The following is a 19,169-nucleotide window of genomic DNA, read 5'->3' on the forward strand; positions in this document are numbered from 1 at the left end:
CGCCTAGGGCATAGTATGTAGCTAATAAATGTGTTAATTTGATCTCAAAGACTTTTTTCAGTTGATAACCTTTTGAACTGCATATAGAACTTTGCTTTACATCTTTTGAATGCACTTATCTATAACTGACAAGACCTTAGCCTAAGGAGGAATAAACTGCAGAGTAAGGTACTAAGTAAGCAGACTAAGGAAGAACACTGACGAGGTTAGAGGATAGATTCAGAGATAGCATGGGCCTTAGGGGTGAAGTAGTCCAAACATCTCATCTAGAGATGAGACTAAGTCCCAGAAGAGTTACTGATTTGTCACACAGATAATAAATGACAAAGTCAAGATTTACATCCTAATCATCTGACTCCAAATGCAGCACTCTTTGAAATACATCCAGAGTGAGGAGGGTTGAAAGCCCTCAACATGGGGGACTTAGGGGCTGTAAGAGGGGATATTTTGCCCAGAGAAAAGTTGGGAGGAGAAATGACAGCATTTTCATGTATCTAAACAACTGGGCATGGAGTCAGGAAGGCCTAAATTCATATCTAACTAGATATTTCTTACCTGTCTGCTCCTGGTCAAGTAATCTATCCTGTTTGCTTTAGTTTATTTGACCATAAAATGGGGATAATCATAACATTACCTCCCAAGATTGTTGAGGGGAATCAAATAAGATAATTGTTTAACACTTAGCATAGCACATAGCACATAGTAGGCACTGAATGCTTGTTTACTTCCATCCTTTATCCTACTACTAGACTAGAAGAGATAATGTCTTATGTAAACTCTGTATTTCCTTAGGGCCTAGCACAGCTCTCTGCACATGGCATAAGCCTAAATAAATGTTTATTGAATTGAATACAGTATGATAAATATAACCTTTCTCAAGTAATTTAGAAAAGAAATTCTACTTCTATTTCTGTCACCACCTAGTTGTGTGATATTAGGACCTAATGAATTAATAAAGTCTAGAAAATTTAAGTCCCCAAAACAGATAACCATAATTTAAAATATTACAAGTATGTTATTAAAAACATAAAAGCATTAGATATAAAGAGGAAGATATTTACCTGCTATGGACATTGGGGAAATCTTTACATAAGAGATAGTATATGATTTGGGTTTTAAAAGATGGATATTGCATAAAGAAGGAAACAGTTTTCTCATCTGTAAAATATAGGGATTGAATTAGATAGTTTTTAAATCCAGCTCTAAAAATTTTCAATGAAGAAAGATAACAATAAAACATATTAAGTTTGATAATGCTTATTCAAAAAATTCAATTATCAGAAGCACTGGTAAAAATTATGCTACTAACAGCTCTAGTACAGTGTCATGTCTACAGTGGTTATACAATTTCTTTTAAAGTTGTAGGAGAAATAAGATAAAACTTGCTTAACTAAATTTAGGCTTTGGTTTTATCTGTAAGATTCAATTTTATCTCCTTTCTACTAAAACTAAGCCAAGAGCAAAACAGATAAAGAAGAAACTAAGTCTAGATGTAACAGCCACTCTTAACAACAGCGAATAAAAGGGAAAAAAAAATAATTCATTTGGGGAAATTATTAAGAATACTATGCAATAAAAATGTTTTGGAAGGTTTTCTAAGATGAGTTTTTTCTGCCTTTCATATAAAGCTACAACTAGTGGGTTCTTGATAATCATAAAGCCTGGGGCAACTAGATAGATCAGAGTATCGGTCCCGGAATCAGAAGGACCTGAGTTCAAATTTGACCAGACATTTAACAATTACTAGCAGTGTGACTCTGGGCAAGTCACTTATCCTTCACTACCCCACAAGAAAAAAAGAGATGATCATAAAACCAGGGTAGAAAGGTCTGAAAGAACTGAAAGAAACCCACATTTGGAAATTCCTTTTTTTTCCCCACCCCCCACTTAGTTTCATTAAATTCTAGTTAACTAAACCCTACATGACAAAGACATAAATTCTCTCTTAGATTATTTAAAATATGACTTTTAAATGCTGCACAAAATAGCCAGTTAAAATCCTACTGGGCACATTATGAATGATTTTTTTCAGTTTATGTATTTTGCTACAGAAAATAGAGTGCTTTATAAATTTTATAATTTCCTGAAATCAGTAAGGCACAGATACTGGAGGGGTTTGCCATTTCCTTCTCCAGTTCATTTTTACAGATGAAGAAACAGGGGATAAGCAACTTGTCCAGGGTTACACATCTAGTAATCATCTGAGGCTGGAGCTGAATTCAGGAAGACCAGACCTTCCTGATCCCAAGCCCAGTCCTCTAAGCACTGTGCCAATTCAACAAACATTTATTAAGGCATAAGATGTGCAGTTTGCAGTGCTAGGCATACAAAGAAAAATGAACAACTTTTGCCCTTAAGGAGGGAGGTTTCATTTCAAGACAAAAACATGTACACAGAAAGATCAACATAAAATAAATACAAAACAACTTCTTATGAGGTAAGAAGAATATTAGAGAAGGATAGAGATCAATCAAGACTGCTCAGGAGAAATCATTGGTACTGTCTTGAAGCAGACTATAAATCCCTAAGAGGGAGAGGAAAGGACAGAGTATATTTAGAGCATGAGACATTTGCCTATGAAAATATCCAGTTTGGAAAAAAAACAAGTTGCCCAGTTTGGCTGGATGAAGGATGAAGAGGAATAATGTGCATTTGTCTTGGGGGCAGGAGAGAGTTGGCTATGTTTATATTGTAGCTGTTTTAAAATGCCTAACAAGGTGTGTGTGTGTGTGTTTTTTTTCCTAGAAATTTGGCAATTGACTGGAAAAGGGGTGAAGGAGAGTGAAGAATTGCTGATGATTGAAGTTGCAAAACAAATTGTCCAGAAGAATGTTAAGTCCCAATACAGAAACAAGGAAGTTGAGAAGGGGATAGAGTTTGGGTGGAAACATAATGAATTCTGAATTTTTAACATATGCATTCTTCATCATCCATCAGAACAGCTGAAGCCTTCTAGGAGAGAATATTTGAAGCTTGGTTCCCCGGATAGGGCTTGACAGTTTTATGATTGTACATGTATTAAATACCTTGATATCTCAGGGAGAAGAGAGGAAGGGGAGGGAGGAAGGGAATTTGTAACTCAAATTGTTTTTTAAAATGAATGTTAAAAATTGTTTTTACATGTAATTGGAAAAAACAAAATATTCTTCCTGGATAGGACTTGGATAAGCCCAAGAACAACACAGATAAGAAAAATGAGATGGTATTTCTAGAGAGGAAACCTTAAATTATTTGAGGACAAAGGAAATGGAAAACCAAAAAAGGATAATTAGGCAGATAAGATCTAGTACTGACAATATGGTTAGTGACATTTAACACTCACTGTAGTTAATCTGGAAATTGGAATGAACAATGCACAAGTATTTCAGAGTAGTTAGGAAGTACTAAATTGAAAACTGCAGGAAACATAAGTGAACAAAGAGGAAGTAGTATAAATGTAAATATGAGACAGAGATTGACAGTTGTGCACCCAACCATGTGCCAACAGGTGTGGCATCTAACTATATTCTGGGAGTTAATAGTTCATTTAATTTCTTTTTCTAAAAATGGTATATTTAAGTAATTTATTTCCTCCTCTGTTAATCTGGGCAATCTATATTTTTGTAAATATTCATCTATTTCACTTAGATTATCAGATTTCTTGACATACAGTTGGGCAAAATAGCTCCTAATTATTGCTTTAATTTCTTCTTCATTGGTGGAAAGTTCATTCTTTTCATTTTCGATATTAGCATTTTGATTTTCTTATTTCCTTTTTCTAATAGATTATCTGTGTTTTTTGTTTTTTTTTCCATAAAAACAACTCTTAATTTTATTAGTTTAGGGCAAGCTAGGTGGCGCAGTGGATAGAGCACCAGCCCCGAATTTAGGAGGACCTGAGTTCAAATCTGGTTTCAGACACTTAAAACTTCCTAGCTGTGTGACCCTGGGCAAGTCACTTAACCCCAGCCTCAAGGGGGAAAAATGTATTAGTTAAATAGTTTTCTTACTTTCAATTTTATTAATATATCTTTTTATTTTCAGAATCTCAAATTTGATATTTTTCATCTGGCAATATTCTGGAACAGAAAATAAAATTCAACTTAAAAAAGATATGCTATGTTTCAGGATTTTGAAAAGCACAAAAAAAGATTTTAAAATTTATGATTAATTCTATTATTTGAGAAGCTTGACAGAAAAAAGTAAATTAATTTTAGTTCGCTGTGCAATAATGGCTAAAGGAGGATGTAATACATCTGCAGTTTTAAATTGACATATAAAACAACAACATTGTAAAGTGGATTACAGTAGCAACTATGAAATTACAGAAACAAAAAATAATCACTGTCAGAGAAAAAGGCACCTAAAATAAAAGAATGGATTTATGTCATCAAATAGAAGCTGGGATCCGAGGCGTAAATACTAGTGACTACAATATGTAAATGAGAGTACAGAACACAAAAACAGGCACGGGAGGAAGTTTCTTTCCACTCGCTGCCAGCGCAGATTTGACGACCATTCCTGAGTCACTATTTTTTTTAAGGATGGCCTTTCCTTTAGACTAATAGTTCATAACTGCATTGTGTCATCACTAAATGCCTAGGTCTGCTTCAGTCTATTCCCGAGGAAGAAAGAACCAGCTGGGATCCTTTTCAGGCGATTATAACGTCCAAGTAAGTAACATGGGCACTTTTCGTTGTTCTAGGTGTGACCACTACTTGACGGCTAAGACATTGCCCCACCTCCCCTCCACCCCCGACTAAAGGCGACAAATCCGATCCCACCGAGGTTCGGTTTACTCTACCAGACTTTCCATCTCAAATTCTACAACCCATAGGGACGGTTCCGTTTCCAGAAGCAGGAGCAGCCCGTGTCCCTCTCTCCCTGGAACCGAAAAGTGTCACCAGCAAGAGGCGTTCCGTGAAACCGAGAATCTCACGGCGACATGTTTCCGCAAGAGCTGTCTCAGGATAGAACTTACACTCCTACCCAAACGAAGGATGCACCAGAGAACGCCTCCCACCGGGAGTCGCCACTGGAGGTGAGCTGGAGCTGGGGTCGGCGGGGGGGGTCGTCCTCGGCGCCCACCGCCTGCCTGACAGGAGACGCGCAGCTTCCCGAACGCGCGGAAGACTGGCGAGATTTCGCGAAGGCGATCACTCCTTGGTGCCGGTTGTCAGACGGCCAAAGAAGTCCCGATCTCAACCGACCAGAAGGACGTACAAGACGCACTTCAAATCTATACTAGACTGACACTGGTCCTTAGGTCGCGGGAAACCGTTGAGACGCCTGCGCACTTCGGCCTTGAGGTTTCGCGCTTCCCGCATACTAACCTCCATCCAATCACCCCCGCCCTCTGAAGGCCAAAGACCCACCCTCTCCACACTCCCCAAGAGAGGACGCACGCGCAGTGACGGGGCCCCGGGTGCGAGCGCCGAGTCGGGGCAGCAGCGCGTGCGCAGGGTGAATTCCCTCTCTCTTACCCTTCTACTTTGCTCCTCCTCCTTCTCCTCCTCTTCCTCCTCCTCCTCTTCCTCCTCCTCCTTCTTCCCCCCTCCCCACTCGGAGCGGTTGGTTCTCACTCTCTTGTAGCTCTGCTGCTCTTGTCTTCTACGGGTCCCACTCGGGCGCTGTTGCGTGGTGCCGCCCGGGTTGCGGGTATAGCAGTGGTTGCCTCGTGCTACGGGGGTCGGCGCGCGCCCCACTGGGGGGATTCTCGCCATGTCGACGGATGAAGTGAACGTTATATGCGAGCAGCTGGTGAGGGCGGTGACGGTCATGATGGACCCGAGCTCCACCCAGCGTTACCGCCTCGAGGCCCTCAAGGTAGCCTGGGGAGCTGGGGGAGGAGGGGGAGGATCGTGGCACCTACGCGGAGGAGCCTCGGCCCCCGCTGCCCACGCGCGGAGGACGCCGGGCCCGTGGCTCTGCCCTGGCCTGGGGCCCACGCGGCCTACGAACCCCTCCCCCCTGCCCTCCCTGACACCCCTATTCAGCAGCTCCTCTTCAGTGTCCCCCTCACCCCTAAGGCCCGACTGTGTCTGTCTGCTCCCAGGCCCCTTCCCCACCACGATGCCCTCCGGGCCTTGCTGCCAGCTACTCTCCCACGCCCCATCCTTGCTTGATTTCAGCGCCTGCCCATCCCCCCTTCTTTCCAAGAAATCGGGCACAATAGTGATTCCACCTCCTTCCCGGGGTACCCCATCTAGTTACACACATCCCTCACCCTACCACATCCCCCCCCTCCAGGTTAACAGCCATCTCACTCTATGTGATCTCTTCTCTCCCTCCTCAACTACCTGTAAACATGCAGCCCCTGTCCCTTTCCCTGCCTGGACTTTTTCATCCTGGCACTCCTTTCATGTCATTTATAAGCATCCCAGTTTGTCTTCCCTGTTCATTCTTACATTACTCTCATCGAGTCTCCCCCCCCCCCCTTACCCTCTACGCACACCTCAGAGCTCTAGAATTTTAACTTGTGATGTTTTAGGCTCTTTTGCATAGAATTCAGCTTCTAGTTTGGCTTTTTTTTTTTCATTTAACAGTGGCAGTAGTATCATTTAGTGGAAGTGGTCTTCGGTTTTATGGGGGAAGGAGGGTCATGACCATGAATATTTTTTAAGCTGGGAGAGAGGGGGAGAATAACACTTCTTGCTCCTTGATTAACCTATATACAGGTAAAAATTAATTTGTTTCTCCAAGATGGATTATGAATGTTAAACTTCACTCTGGGGAAAATATATAAATTCTGTACAAAAAGTGAAATCAGAAATAACTAGATCTCTTAATATTTTTTTTTCTTTTAATCTATTTGGCTGGGGTAACAAATCTTAAAGTAAGGGTAATTAATAAAGGATGTTTTTGTTTCCATGTTCATATGTTGACATGTTCTTGTTGACAATATCAAATAATCTTTTTCATATTTTTTTATTTCTCAGCTGCTAGTAAAAGCTTGTAACTATTTTCCTTCCCCAGTTTTGTGAAGAGTTTAAAGAAAAGTGTCCCATTTGTGTCCCATGTGGTCTGAAGTTGGCTGAGAAAACACAAACGCCTATAATTAGACACTTTGGCCTTCAGATCCTGGAACATGTTGTCAAGTAAGAGACTCTTACTTACCTGAGATCATTCTGGCCTCATGTAGCCTGTAGTTTTTCTATTGAACCTTCTGAATATAAGAATTGTTTGATTTGGGGTTTTTTTGGTGACTTATGCCTAGTGATCTTCTGGTAGTCTTCCTGTTAATGGACAAAATCCTCTCCAAGGAGGTTTCCTGATACAGAATAGAAAGTGTATAGGACTTAAAATCAGCAGAAATTGGGTTAGAATCCAGCCTCAGGTGCTTGCTGAGTGAGTATGGGCACTTTACATAATCTTGGCCTTAATTTCCTCTCCTATAAAATAAAACTAATACATATAATATAAAACTATGTCAAGGAGAGATTGGTAGGGTCTGGGGCATGATATGAGTTAAGCATTTTGCAAACATTAAAGGATTGTATAAACACTCAATTCAATGTGGTCCCTCTGGTTCTACATTTCTGTAACTCATGACCCTTTTGAGAATATTATTCAGTTCAGAGTACATGAGCAATTAATTTATGATAGAATAGCATAATCCAAAAATGTCTAAGGCTCCCATGTGCCAGCTTCCTAATTTTGGTCTTCACTCCCTAAGCCAACTCCCATTGCAACAGTTGGTGTTATACATTAAATTAGGTTTATACTAGAATTGTAAATATCTTAGTAGCCAATAAAGTTATGTATCAGAACAGTTGTCAGGGTGTGTGTGTGTGTGTGTGTGTGTGTGTGTATTTATTTTATCTCCATCAAAATGAAACAATGTGACAGTAAATGGATATTTTTGTGTACATGGATTCCCCCATTAGCTTTTGTGCACATTAAAATCTATTGGAGCTGTGTGCCTAATATAGAGTCTCTGAAGTTTAATCTTCAGAATAAAAATATTTGTATACTTATAGAAAGGTACGCTTCTCAGTAGATTGAGTCTTTAATGGATCATTGAGGTTGGGGAACAGTACTATTTTTTTTACCAAAAAAAAAAATACTCAAGTGTCTTGGATTTCTCCATTTTGTTGGCCAGGTTTCGGTGGAACAACATGTCTCGCCTGGAAAAGGTGTTTCTAAAAAACAATGTCATGGGGCTGATATCAAGTGTAAGTAATGAATATTTGAAAAACTTCTACTACGGGTAGATTAGACTGAGGTGCAGCTTTATTAAAAAATTATTTTGGGAATATGATGTGAAATTTTTTGTGTAATAAATTAACCAGTTCCATAGAAATTAGATAACATTATAGGGATTTTACAATGCTTTGGGATGGGGAATGAGGACTGCAAGGCAGAGACATTGGTATTTCTATTCCCCAAAGGAAGAAGGTCCTGCCTGTGGTTTTTTGTTTGTTTGTTTGTTTGTTTTGTAATGGTGAAATAATGATTTTAAGCAGAGTGAGCCCTATAAAAACTGTATTTTTTTCCCAAATTACTATAAATGTGTGAAACAGTCTTATTTCTTAAGCTGAATTTTAAAAGTGCTTTATAAATGCCATTCAAAGGGCTCTGTGCATAAACGTTGCAGGGATAATTTAAGGATTTCATCATTATCTCATATAATATTAGCTTCTTTAAATGGCCATTTCTTATGTTTGAGTCTAAACTTTTTAGATCTGACTTAAAATTCAGTGGACCCATTTTCTACTTTCTTTCACTATACTAATAGTTTATATTATGCAAGGTATTTGAGTTGGTAGGCAGAAGCAAAAGAACCAATTTTGACCAAACTCTTGGAGGGAAATATGGTCCCTGGCTCTTGTCATCTTTTTGTCATTATTTTCATTCTTGTTAGTGAAAATTCTCACTTGAATTTCAGTTTCTCTGGTTTAAGATACAAACAACCTAAGTCTTAATTAAGTACCTTTAAATTTCAGTGGGAATATAGCTATAATGGAACTGTTAATGAAGGATTATATTTCAAACATCAAATCTTCTGTCTTATTTCCTAACTTAGTTTTTTTTTTTTTTAATGTTCTCCTCACTTCCCATCTCCCATACTAAATTTCATTCCTTTTGTTCTTCCCCAAAACAGAAGGGAAGAAGTATGAGGAGAAATTCTATTATGTTTAAATAAAGAGAAGTATCAAACCATCCTGTCTCTGAGCACCAATTATAATTTGATGAACTATTATATGAATTTATAAGAGATCATGGTGAAATTATAAAATTCTTTAAATTCTTCTTTGGACATATGCGTTCTTTTATTTAGCTGAAAATAGCTCTGCTTCGGTATTTTCTGTGCTCTTAATGTTTAATGATTTTATATATGCAGTGGTTCTTTTTCAGGGGACTCAAAATATTTTGGATGAAGAAAGTCACATTAAAGATGTTTTATCTAGAATTGTGGTGGAAATGATTAAGCGTGAATGGCCACAGCATTGGCCCGACATGTTGAAAGAATTGGACACCCTCTCCAAACAAGGGGTATGAAATATAACACACAACTTTTTTTTTAGTGCCTAAAAGATCTTCTTTAAAAACAGCCATAGCTCATTTGATATGTGAGATGAAACACATGATTAATTTGTTATAGTGATCTGTTATACTTTTTCCAAAATTTCAGGCTAGTAGTAGCAGGTAGCTACAAGAAATCCCATTACAGTTAGACTTACCTAATTTATTTTCATTGCTCTAGGAAACTCAGACAGAGCTAGTGATGTTCATCCTTCTTCGACTGGCAGAAGATGTCGTAACTTTTCAAACACTACCCCCTCAGAGAAGAAGGGACATCCAGCAAACACTAACCCAGAACATGGAAAAGATCTTCAGCTTTCTACTTAATACCCTTCAACAGAATGTGAACAAATATCGGCGAATGGTAAGAGGAATCCCCTTGTTCAGAGATGCAGCAAGTGTTCAGGAGGTGGTAAAGCATTTATGGATATAATCTCTAAGAATTGCATCAAGGCAAAATAAACTAGTTGGTAGATGTATCTCAGGTAAAGTGGTTTAGTGGGTAGAAATTATCTGGAGTCTGGAAGATTTTGATTTAAATTCTACTTCAAGCATTTAGTAGCTCTCTAACTCAGGAAATCATTAAACCTCTTTGGGCTTCAGTTCTTTCATTCGTAAAATGAGGAGATTGAGTGACCTCAAAAGTTCCTTCCAGCTTTAAATTTATGATTTTATGAACTGAAAATGACTTCCTTAAAATTTAGTGTCCAAACAATGGGATTGATGGAGGAAAGGAATCCTTATCAGTAAGGATTCTAGACTTTGCTATAAAGATTAAAGATCTATTTGAACAACCAATTAATACCTGTTGCATGCAAAGCACTCTACTATTAATTAGATACTTAATATTTGGTTGACATTTTAATGTTTATTAAGTCCATTATTTGATAGTGAGAGTAGTATGCTTATTAAATTCATGAGCATTAATTCTTATTAATCCTGGCCTTTTCCTTACTTTGATTCTTTTCCAAGAGCAGGAAAACTGTTGAGCTCATCATTAGTCTTTGTTAAACTTTGGTGTTTGTCCTGCTGAGACTTCAACACTGCAGGGGAGGGATGAGCTCAATATTGATTTCTCATTAGTCCTTATAGATGATTTTAGTGGGAAGAGGCAATTTGATTGCCTAGTTTCTAGGACTCAAGAACATTCTTCAATGAAACAGAATTTTAGTTATTTCCTTTAGCATTGTAAAACTTTGGTGCTATTAGCCATTTGATTAAGTATAAGAAGGGATGGAAAAGAGAGTAAGTATTTAGTTAAGCACCTTACAAATGTTATCTTATTTAATTTCCGGATATCTTAATCTATAGGCTGTACAATAAAGGGTTTTGTTTGATTTTTGAGATCAGGTTAAGTGACTTGCCTGGAGTCACACAGCTAGTAAGTATCTGAGGCCAAATTTGAACTCAGATTCTTCCGACTTCAGGACCAATGCTCTATTCACTGCTCTACCCAGCTGCCACTACTAATGAATGGTTTTTAAGGAAATTTCAGAGAAAACATAATTTTAAGACCTTTTTGGGAGAGAGAAAACTTTTTTTTGTTGTTGTTGTTTTGTTTTTAAATTTTCTCAAGCTTAGCCCACTGACAGAATGAAAATGGTGGGGTTTATTAACTAAATAACCCTTGGGGATTAGCCAACTTTCTAAGAAAGCATAGGTTATTATGATTATTTGTTACAAAATTGAATTAATTACCTGTTGTGAACTATGAACATAGGTTATTTTGTCCCTGGGGAAAAGTTTTATTTATAGCCTGAGAAGTATAATGATGTGGTTGTGACTTAGAGGATGTTTTTTATTTGATAGTAGAATCCTTTAGATTGGATAAATTGGCACACAACAAGAAAAAAGATATTTCAGCACTACAGAATGTATAGTCTGTGAACATTATCTGGAAATTATGCTTATTGATTGCAGTTTTCTGTTGTGCTAATGTCATGCTGGGATAATTTTAGGGATAAATTTGATAGTAAGTTAACAGATATTTATTATGTACCAAGCACTGTGCTAAGCACTGGAAATATAAACACAAGTAGAAAGAACAAGTTTGTGCCCTCAAGAATCTTATATTCTAAATGAAGGAAAAATATAGGTAAAAGGAAGTTGCAAAGGTAGGGAGAGAAGAGGATGGCAGAGGAAGCCCTGAATTGAGCTTAGAAGTGAAATTTGACTGTTTAGAGGCATAAGAAAAAACCATCCAATCAGAGAGAGAGGCTACAGGGAACAGAGAATACTTCCAGTGTGGTAATTCCAGGTCCAGAGAGAGATTTCAACATACAGAACTGGGACAAGATAGAAAAATCACTGAATGCAGAACTATTTTATTTTAAATATTTATTTTTATAGTCTTCAGTTTTAAGGGAAAGGCTTTCAAAACAAAAATTATCTTTAAAATGTATTCTTCAAGGATAATCAGCTTCACCCCTTCCAAATTTAGTATTGTTGTTGAGCTTTGGACAGTAGTTTTCAGATATTTTGAAATCCAAAATATCCAAAATTATAGTCTCTAGTTTTGTGGTTGAACAAGGGTGGTAGACAATAGAATAGTTGCCATGTAGAGTAAGTAATAGGGAGAGACAATATAGTAGAATAAATGTGGTCAGGAAAATCTGAATTTTAATATGGCAAGTCACATATCTTAGTTTTTCTTATTTGAGTGTGTTGGACTTGATCTATAGGATCTCTTCCAGCTCTAAATTTATGATCCTAATATTTCTGTGCCTTCCGTTTTAATTTCTTCATTTTTTAAGGCTTTTACTTGAATGTTGTGCCCCAGCAATTCCAAGACTCATCTCCTATACATTTGGAATGTTTCAGTTCAATCAAACTTTGTTCCCACTTCCAGATTAGGACAATTCTTAGATATTAGAAAATAGTGCTTAGCACAATTGATTGGACATTAATTAAGGATGAGATTGACCATAAGTCACAAGTAACATATGCTGTCATTCTTACTCTTGTCCAGTACCAAAGAGACCTGGAAAATCAAAGAAAATATTAGAAATGCAGCAAGGGAGAAATTAGGGGCAGTACTTTGAGACCTTATCCATCATATTATCACTCCTCTAGTTTTCACTAAATATCAATATTCCCCTAGTGAAGAAAACGTGTCTTACTCTTATAACTGCATGGGACAGTTATGTGGCAAAGTGGATAGAGTATTGGGCCTAGAGTCAAAAAGGTCATCTTTGTAAGTTCAACTCCAGTCTCAGACATATACTAACTCTGTAACTCTGAGCAAGTCACTTACTTAATCCTCTTTGCTTCAGTTTTCTCATCTGTAAAATGAGCTGGAAAAATGGCAAATCAGTCCAGTATCTTTGCCAAGAAAACCCCAAATGGAGTCATGATTACAGAGATTTGGACACAACTAAAACAACGAAACAACAAAATTAATTGTTGGTGAAAGGTTTTGAAGAAGATAGAAGCCATCTGACATGAGCTTCTTTTTCCCTATTCTATAACTGGAATCTCTTGCACTGTTCCCGTTTTTGATTGATATAGCTCTTTGCAAAAGCCAAGGCTTTGAGGAATCCTTATCCTGTTTTCACTTAAGCATCCTATCTTCTCTTGCTAATCTTGAATCTCTTCTTATGTAATGAATACTCTGTTGGGGTCCCCCAGCTTAAAAAAATACAAAAATCATGGAAAAAACCCTTCACTTGACCCTGCTTTTTCTTTGAACTATTGCCACTTAGATTCACTTCCTTTTTTCTCCTGTTCATTTCTCATCCCCTTGCAGTCTTGACTTCAGACTCCAACATTCAACTGAAAATGCTCTCTCCAAAACCATCCATCTCTAAATTGCTAAATCTAATAGACTTTTCTCAGTCTTCATTCTTAACATCCCTGCAGTTTTTGACACTGTTGAGGACCATCTCTTCAGGAGAGTCTCCTTCAGGTTTGTTATTTTGAGTTTTATGGTGTGTTTTTTGTTTTTTTTTTAATTGTTACTTCCTACTTCTTCTCTCTCTGATCTTTTCTCATTCTCCTTTGCTGGATCTTCACCTATTTCCTGTTCCCTTATTATAGGTATTCTCTAAGACTCAGATCTTCTAGGTCCTCTTCTCTCCACCTGCTTTTAGTGATTGTATCAGTTCTCATGCGGTCACTCATCTCCATATAGAGAAATCCCAAATTTATATATCTAAGTCTCATCTCTTCTGATCAAAATTCCTTATTACCAATTGTATTTGGGATGTCTGTATCCCCAATTCAGAGTTTTAACAGGTCTAAAATAGAGTTAATTATCTTCTTCCATTCCCCAGCTCAGCTTGCAGACTTCCTTGTTTCTTCTGAAAGCACCATGATTCATCTAGTCACCCAAGTTTACAAACCTCTTACTCTCTCATCCAATCATCCATCAAATCACATCAGTTCTATCTGCACCATATCTCTCCCATCCATCCCACTTTCTCCACTCAAATGACTCCAAGGTAATTCAGTCCTTCAATCCATAGCCTAAATTATAGTAACTACTTATTAGTTGAACATTGATCTTTAGTCTTTTTTCAAATACATCTTCCACACAATTACCCAGATGATATCTGAAACTCTTCCTAAATTTCTTGAAATTGTGTTTGGTCATTATGTTGATTAGAGTCCCTAAATCCTTCAGTTGATTATATTTACAATATTGCTATTGTGTAAATTTTTCTTGTGGTTCTGCTTGCTTCATTCTATGTCAGTTTATACAAAGTTTCCCAGGTTCTTCTGAAGCCATCTTCCTTGCTTCTTACAGCATACAGATAGTATTTTGTCACATTCCATTTGTCATCCCATCAATTTCCAGTTCTTTACCACCACAAAGAGCTGCTATAAATATTTTTGAATATATAGGTCTTTTACCTTTTTCTCTGATTTCTTTATGGCATAGAACTAGTATTGTAATTGTTTAACCAAAAGATATGTACAGTTTTATGGATGTAGTTTCACAGTCCAGTCAGTCTACCTTTCCCCATGTTTATATGTACTCCACGGATCAGCCAAACTATCCTGCTTGCCATTTCCCTAACTCAGTCCATTTTCTACTTCCATGCTTTCCCTACTTCCCCAAATTTATGGAAGGTATTCCCTTCATACCTAACTCTTAATTCCTAGCTTCCCTCAGGATTAAGTTCATTTGTTAGTATCTATCTACATTTTTTACATTTTTATTTTTTTTATCCTTAATTTGAGTGAATATTATATAAAATAAGCCATTTTTATATTGTAAAGCAAAAGAGGATTATACATGAAATTTTGAGTTTCTTATGTTGAGCTTGCTTTTCTTTTTAAGAACATGATAAAACTATCATATAGTTTTTCTTGATTAAAGCTTTTTATTTTCAAAACATGCATAGATAATTTTCAACATTCATCTTTGTAAAACCTTATGTTCCAAAATTTTTTTCCTTTCCTTCCCCCACCTCCTCCCCTAGATAGCAAGTAATCCAATACATGTTAAACACATGCAATTCTTATATACATATTTCCACAATTATCATGCTTCCCATGAAAAATCAGGTCAAAAAAGAAAAAAATGAAGAAAAAAACAAAATGCAAGCAAACAACAATAAAAAAGGTGAAAATCTTATGTTGTGATCCACACTTAGTTCCTACAGTCCACTCTCTGAATACATATAGCTCTCTTCATCACAAGACCATTGAAATTGGCCCATCATGTAATTTTTCAAAACTGTCATAATTGCCTATAATTTCCTCTGCTTTTCTTTTTATTATCTTTTTGAAAAAGGGAAACCCCTTAAAATTCTTAATTTATCTCTCCTTTCATCCGCATTGAAAAAAAATAAACAAAAGTTTTGTAACAAAATTATGTATTCAAGCAAAACAAATTCGCTGTTTAGCCATGTTAGAAAAATGTATGTCTTATTCAGCCTCCCATTTCTGTCTGGATACTGTCTTCTTTTCTTGTCTTAGTCATCCAATCATCTTGAATTTGCTTACCTGTTTTCTTTTTAATCTTGAGAGCAAGAAGTATTTTTCATTTCTATTTCCATAGCCTAATAGAATGGTTTTCATATTTTTTAGTTGAATATGGTTGAATTTGGTCACAGAGTTAAAAATCATTTCTTTTTTTTTGTTGTTGAAGAATTCATGATGAAATAAGTTTTATTTTTCTGTGATGAAAAATTCCAGGTTTTTGCTGATTTAGTTTATATACAATATAGATTTAAATGTACTTATTAATTGAATATATTTTGGAAGTTACTATAATCTAGCATAGTTTTGTTTCCAATACTATAACTTTTCAGAAGGGTATTATCCTAAGGGATAAAGAATAAAATGTATTAAATAGATTTTAAACCTCAAGATTTTTCAAAGGTGGATTTTCACCTTTGGATTGGGGAAAAAAGGAAGACTATTTGCACATTCATTTACTGTGATGAAGTAGATCCTTATTCCTTTTTTTTTTTTTTCCCTTTCCCCAGAAAACAGATACTTCCTTGGAGCCAAAGGTAAGCAGTATAGAGTATAGGGAAACAGCTTAGAGTCCTTATAGAAAAATTCTTTAGTATGTGCATTTATAAGTAATAATTAGAAGTAATTCTAGGAAATGGAGGACTTGGTTTCTGCAGTGTCAACCAATCATTTGATTGTGTATATCAGAAATAAATCTTACAGATTTCTGCTTCTTAGGTAAAAGTATATTGTTTGGAATTTGTTGAGAAAACAGATGTGGTTTTGTTGTGGGGTTTTTTTTATTTGTCTTGTTTCATTTTTTCAGTAGTATTTTCACAATTACATGTAAAAGGTAGTTTTCAACAATCATTTTTGCAAGATTTTGAGTTCCAAATTTTTTCTCCCTAATTATCTCCCATCTCCCCAAGACAGCAAGAAAATCTGATGTAGGTTATACATATACCATTGTTTTGAACATTTTTTATTAATCATGTTGGGAAAGAAAAATCAGAAGAAAAGGGGAAAACCTACAAGAAAAAAAAGGCAAACAACAAAAAAGGTGTCACTATTGATCCACATGGGAAAACAGATTTGTTGACAATAATTATCAATATGAATTTGTAGAGTTTATAGAACTGCCATCATTGAAGTATCTGTATTTGAGGAAGAAACTTATAAATTCTCTGCCAACTATTAGAAATAAAAAGAATCATTTTTTTTTTTTTTCAAGTAAAATTGGAAATGAGTTAGCTGTAACTAAGATTTACCAAACATTAATAAACATCTACTCTGTGCAAGGAAGTTATACTACAAAGAGGAAAAGTACAACTCCGAAGAGTTAAAGGCAGAATATTTTATGTGTGCATATAAGTATATAATGTGTTCACAATGAAGTATAGTGTGGTTGAGGTAAAGTGTTCTGGAATAAAAGGAGGGAGTAAAAATCTTTCTAGCTAAGAGGCACAATTTAATTTGAATATTTATTTTCCTATTTAGGCCCAGGCTAACTGCAGGGTAGGGATAGCAGCACTCAATACCCTGGCAGGCTACATTGACTGGGTGGCCATGAACCATATTACAGCTGAAAATTGCAAACTCCTGGAAATGCTGTGCTTGCTTCTGAATGAACCTGAACTTCAAGTAGGAGCAGCTGAATGTCTCCTAATTGCAGTCAGCAGGAAGGTATGTTGTTTCCTAGTTAAAAGATGTTTCCTAGGCATTTATGATATCCAGGATGCTGTATTGATTACTTAAACTGCAGTGATCAAATAAAATAGGCTTTGCCCTCAAGGAATTTACAGCAACCTATAGGTATCTGTATAAAAATATAAAGAATAATAATTCTAATATAACTTCAAAGGAGGTTAGAACCAAGTTCTATAGGAAATTCAAGTAGGATGAGATTTATTTATTTATTTTTAAAGCTAGGGTGAAGATATAGGAGAGACTTGTGAAAGAAATGTCAGCTAAGTTCAGGTTTGAAACAGAGAGATTTCAACAGGAAGTAAGAGGAAAGGGAATAAGGAAGACAGATGTCTGTTTTAATCATGCAAAGATAAAAACAAAAGGATATTAAAAACAGTAAATAATTTAGTTGGTCAGAATGTTGAATGCAGGAAAAAAGAGTATAGTATGAGATCCTAGAAAAGCAGGTTTTGGAGGCTTACAAATATCCAGGCTAAGCAGTTTGGATTTGATCTGTTAGGCAGTAAAAACCTATTAAGCATTCTTTAACAAGAGAATGTAGTGATAAAATTACCTTAGAAATGTAATCCATCAGCAGTATAAAGATTAGAATAAGGATAGACTGTAGTTGAGATTATCAGTTTAGTCTTTTACTGGTAATCCAGGCCAGAAATAATGAAGACCTGAACTAGAATATTGGCAGTGCAAGTAGAAAGGAAGGGATTGATTTGAAATAGGAGAATTGACAGTTTTGGGCAGTTGCCTGGATATGAGTGAAAAGTGCATTAACTAAGTAAGCTGAGGTTGAGTAACTAGAAAGGGTGATGATTTTATCACTGGAAATAATAAAAAGCAGGTTTATATGAAAGGTATATTCAGTTTTAGGCCTCTGATCTTGAGGTGTTTGTTGTACTTCAAGGTAGAAAAGATCAATTAGCAAATAGAATTGTGGCATTGTGACTGTCAGTTCATAGAGGAGTCTTCTGGATATAGGTGATCATTAAAACCAATGGTGATCAATGTGATAGCCCAGGGAAAATTTATATAAAGAGAAAGATGGTCAACAGCAAAGCCTTAGGGTTTTGAAAGAAAAAGTCCTGTTATAATCAGGAACAAGGAAGCACTGCTTATGACTTTGTTTCACAGTTTGATCCAAGCACATCTGTGCCCTTCCTCATCCTTCCCCTAACCCTGAAACTAGATAGTGAGTTGGATGAAATGAATAAACCATGGAAAAGTATGAATAACATGAGAAAATGTATTGGAGAAGATACCCAGGAATAAACTCTGAGTAGTATAACTGCCTCAAAATCCAGGTATTTTTTTCAGGGAAAAAAATAATCCTGCCCAAAAGGCCTACAAGAGTACGTGAAACAAAATATAGAAAGGAAAAGCTAGAGTGGAAAGGATAGCAAGGACACCTTTAGAACAAATGGTGAAGAGTCTCACCAAAGAATGAATGCCCTGAAATTTAGATTGGGATAGATAATACAACTCAATGAGACAACAAGAAAAAAATCAAAGAAAAAGTTTAAATAGAAGAAAATTATCAGACTATCTGAAAACAACTATCGGGGAGAAAAAGTCTATATGCCATATTTCCAAAAATTACAAGAGAAAACTTCCCAGAATTTACTTAGAGTCAGAGGACAAAGTAAAAATAGAGAATACTATTTATGAATACTCCCAGGAATGAACCAAAAGAGAAAGCTTTCAGAGAAAAAAAAAAAAAAAAAAAAAAAAATACAAACAGCCAAAAATGATGTTCAAATATCAACTAGCCACAATAAGGTTCACATCACATTTAGCACTGTAGTCATCCCAGCAGTAATGACGGGATGACTGAATATAACATTGCAAAAATGATAAAGGTTGGGGGCAACTAGGTGTCAAAGTAGATAGAGCACCAGCCTTGAATTCAAGAGGACCCGAGTTCAAATCTGGTCTGAGACACTTAACACTTCCTAGCTGTGTAACCCTGGGCACGTCACTTAGCCCCAGCCTCAGGGGAAAAAAAATTGATAAAGGTTTAAAATCAAGAATAGTCTATTCAGCAAACTTAAGTGTAATGATAC

At 36.4% G+C, this 19,169-nt stretch overlaps 2 protein-coding genes across 8 annotated transcripts in view; one reads left to right on the forward strand and one right to left on the reverse strand.

Annotated features, from left to right (window-relative positions):
* The window catches only part of POLH (DNA polymerase eta), a 44,722-nt gene extending 39,508 nt beyond the window's left edge, over positions 1-5,214 (reverse strand). The window contains exon 1 of one of the 3 annotated variants that reach the window (XM_074310808.1): positions 4,961-5,067. The gene's annotated coding sequence lies outside the window, so the exon portion shown is untranslated. Of the gene's footprint in view, positions 1-4,960 lie in introns of all 3 variants that reach the window. The other 2 variants (XM_074310809.1, XM_074310810.1) reach the window with 2 other exon arrangements.
* XPO5 (exportin 5) overlaps positions 3,737-19,169 on the forward strand; it is a 58,914-nt gene continuing 43,481 nt past the window's right edge. The window contains exons 1-8 of one of the 5 annotated variants that reach the window (XM_074310804.1): positions 4,602-4,652; positions 4,817-5,020; positions 6,955-7,076; positions 8,081-8,153; positions 9,337-9,474; positions 9,686-9,868; positions 15,939-15,965; positions 16,906-17,091. In XM_074310804.1, coding sequence (XP_074166905.1) covers positions 4,925-5,020; positions 6,955-7,076; positions 8,081-8,153; positions 9,337-9,474; positions 9,686-9,868; positions 15,939-15,965; positions 16,906-17,091 — 825 coding nt within the window. In that variant the 5' untranslated portion in view covers positions 4,602-4,652; positions 4,817-4,924. Of the gene's footprint in view, positions 5,021-5,558; positions 5,806-6,954; positions 7,077-8,080; positions 8,154-9,336; positions 9,475-9,685; positions 9,869-13,328; positions 13,409-15,938; positions 15,966-16,905; positions 17,092-19,169 lie in introns of those variants that run through there. The other 4 variants (XM_074310805.1, XM_074310803.1, XM_074310806.1 and 1 more) reach the window with 4 other exon arrangements.

Source organism: Sminthopsis crassicaudata, chromosome 4, assembly GCF_048593235.1.
Source record: "Sminthopsis crassicaudata isolate SCR6 chromosome 4, ASM4859323v1, whole genome shotgun sequence".
Lineage (NCBI taxonomy): Eukaryota > Metazoa > Chordata > Mammalia > Dasyuromorphia > Dasyuridae > Sminthopsis > Sminthopsis crassicaudata.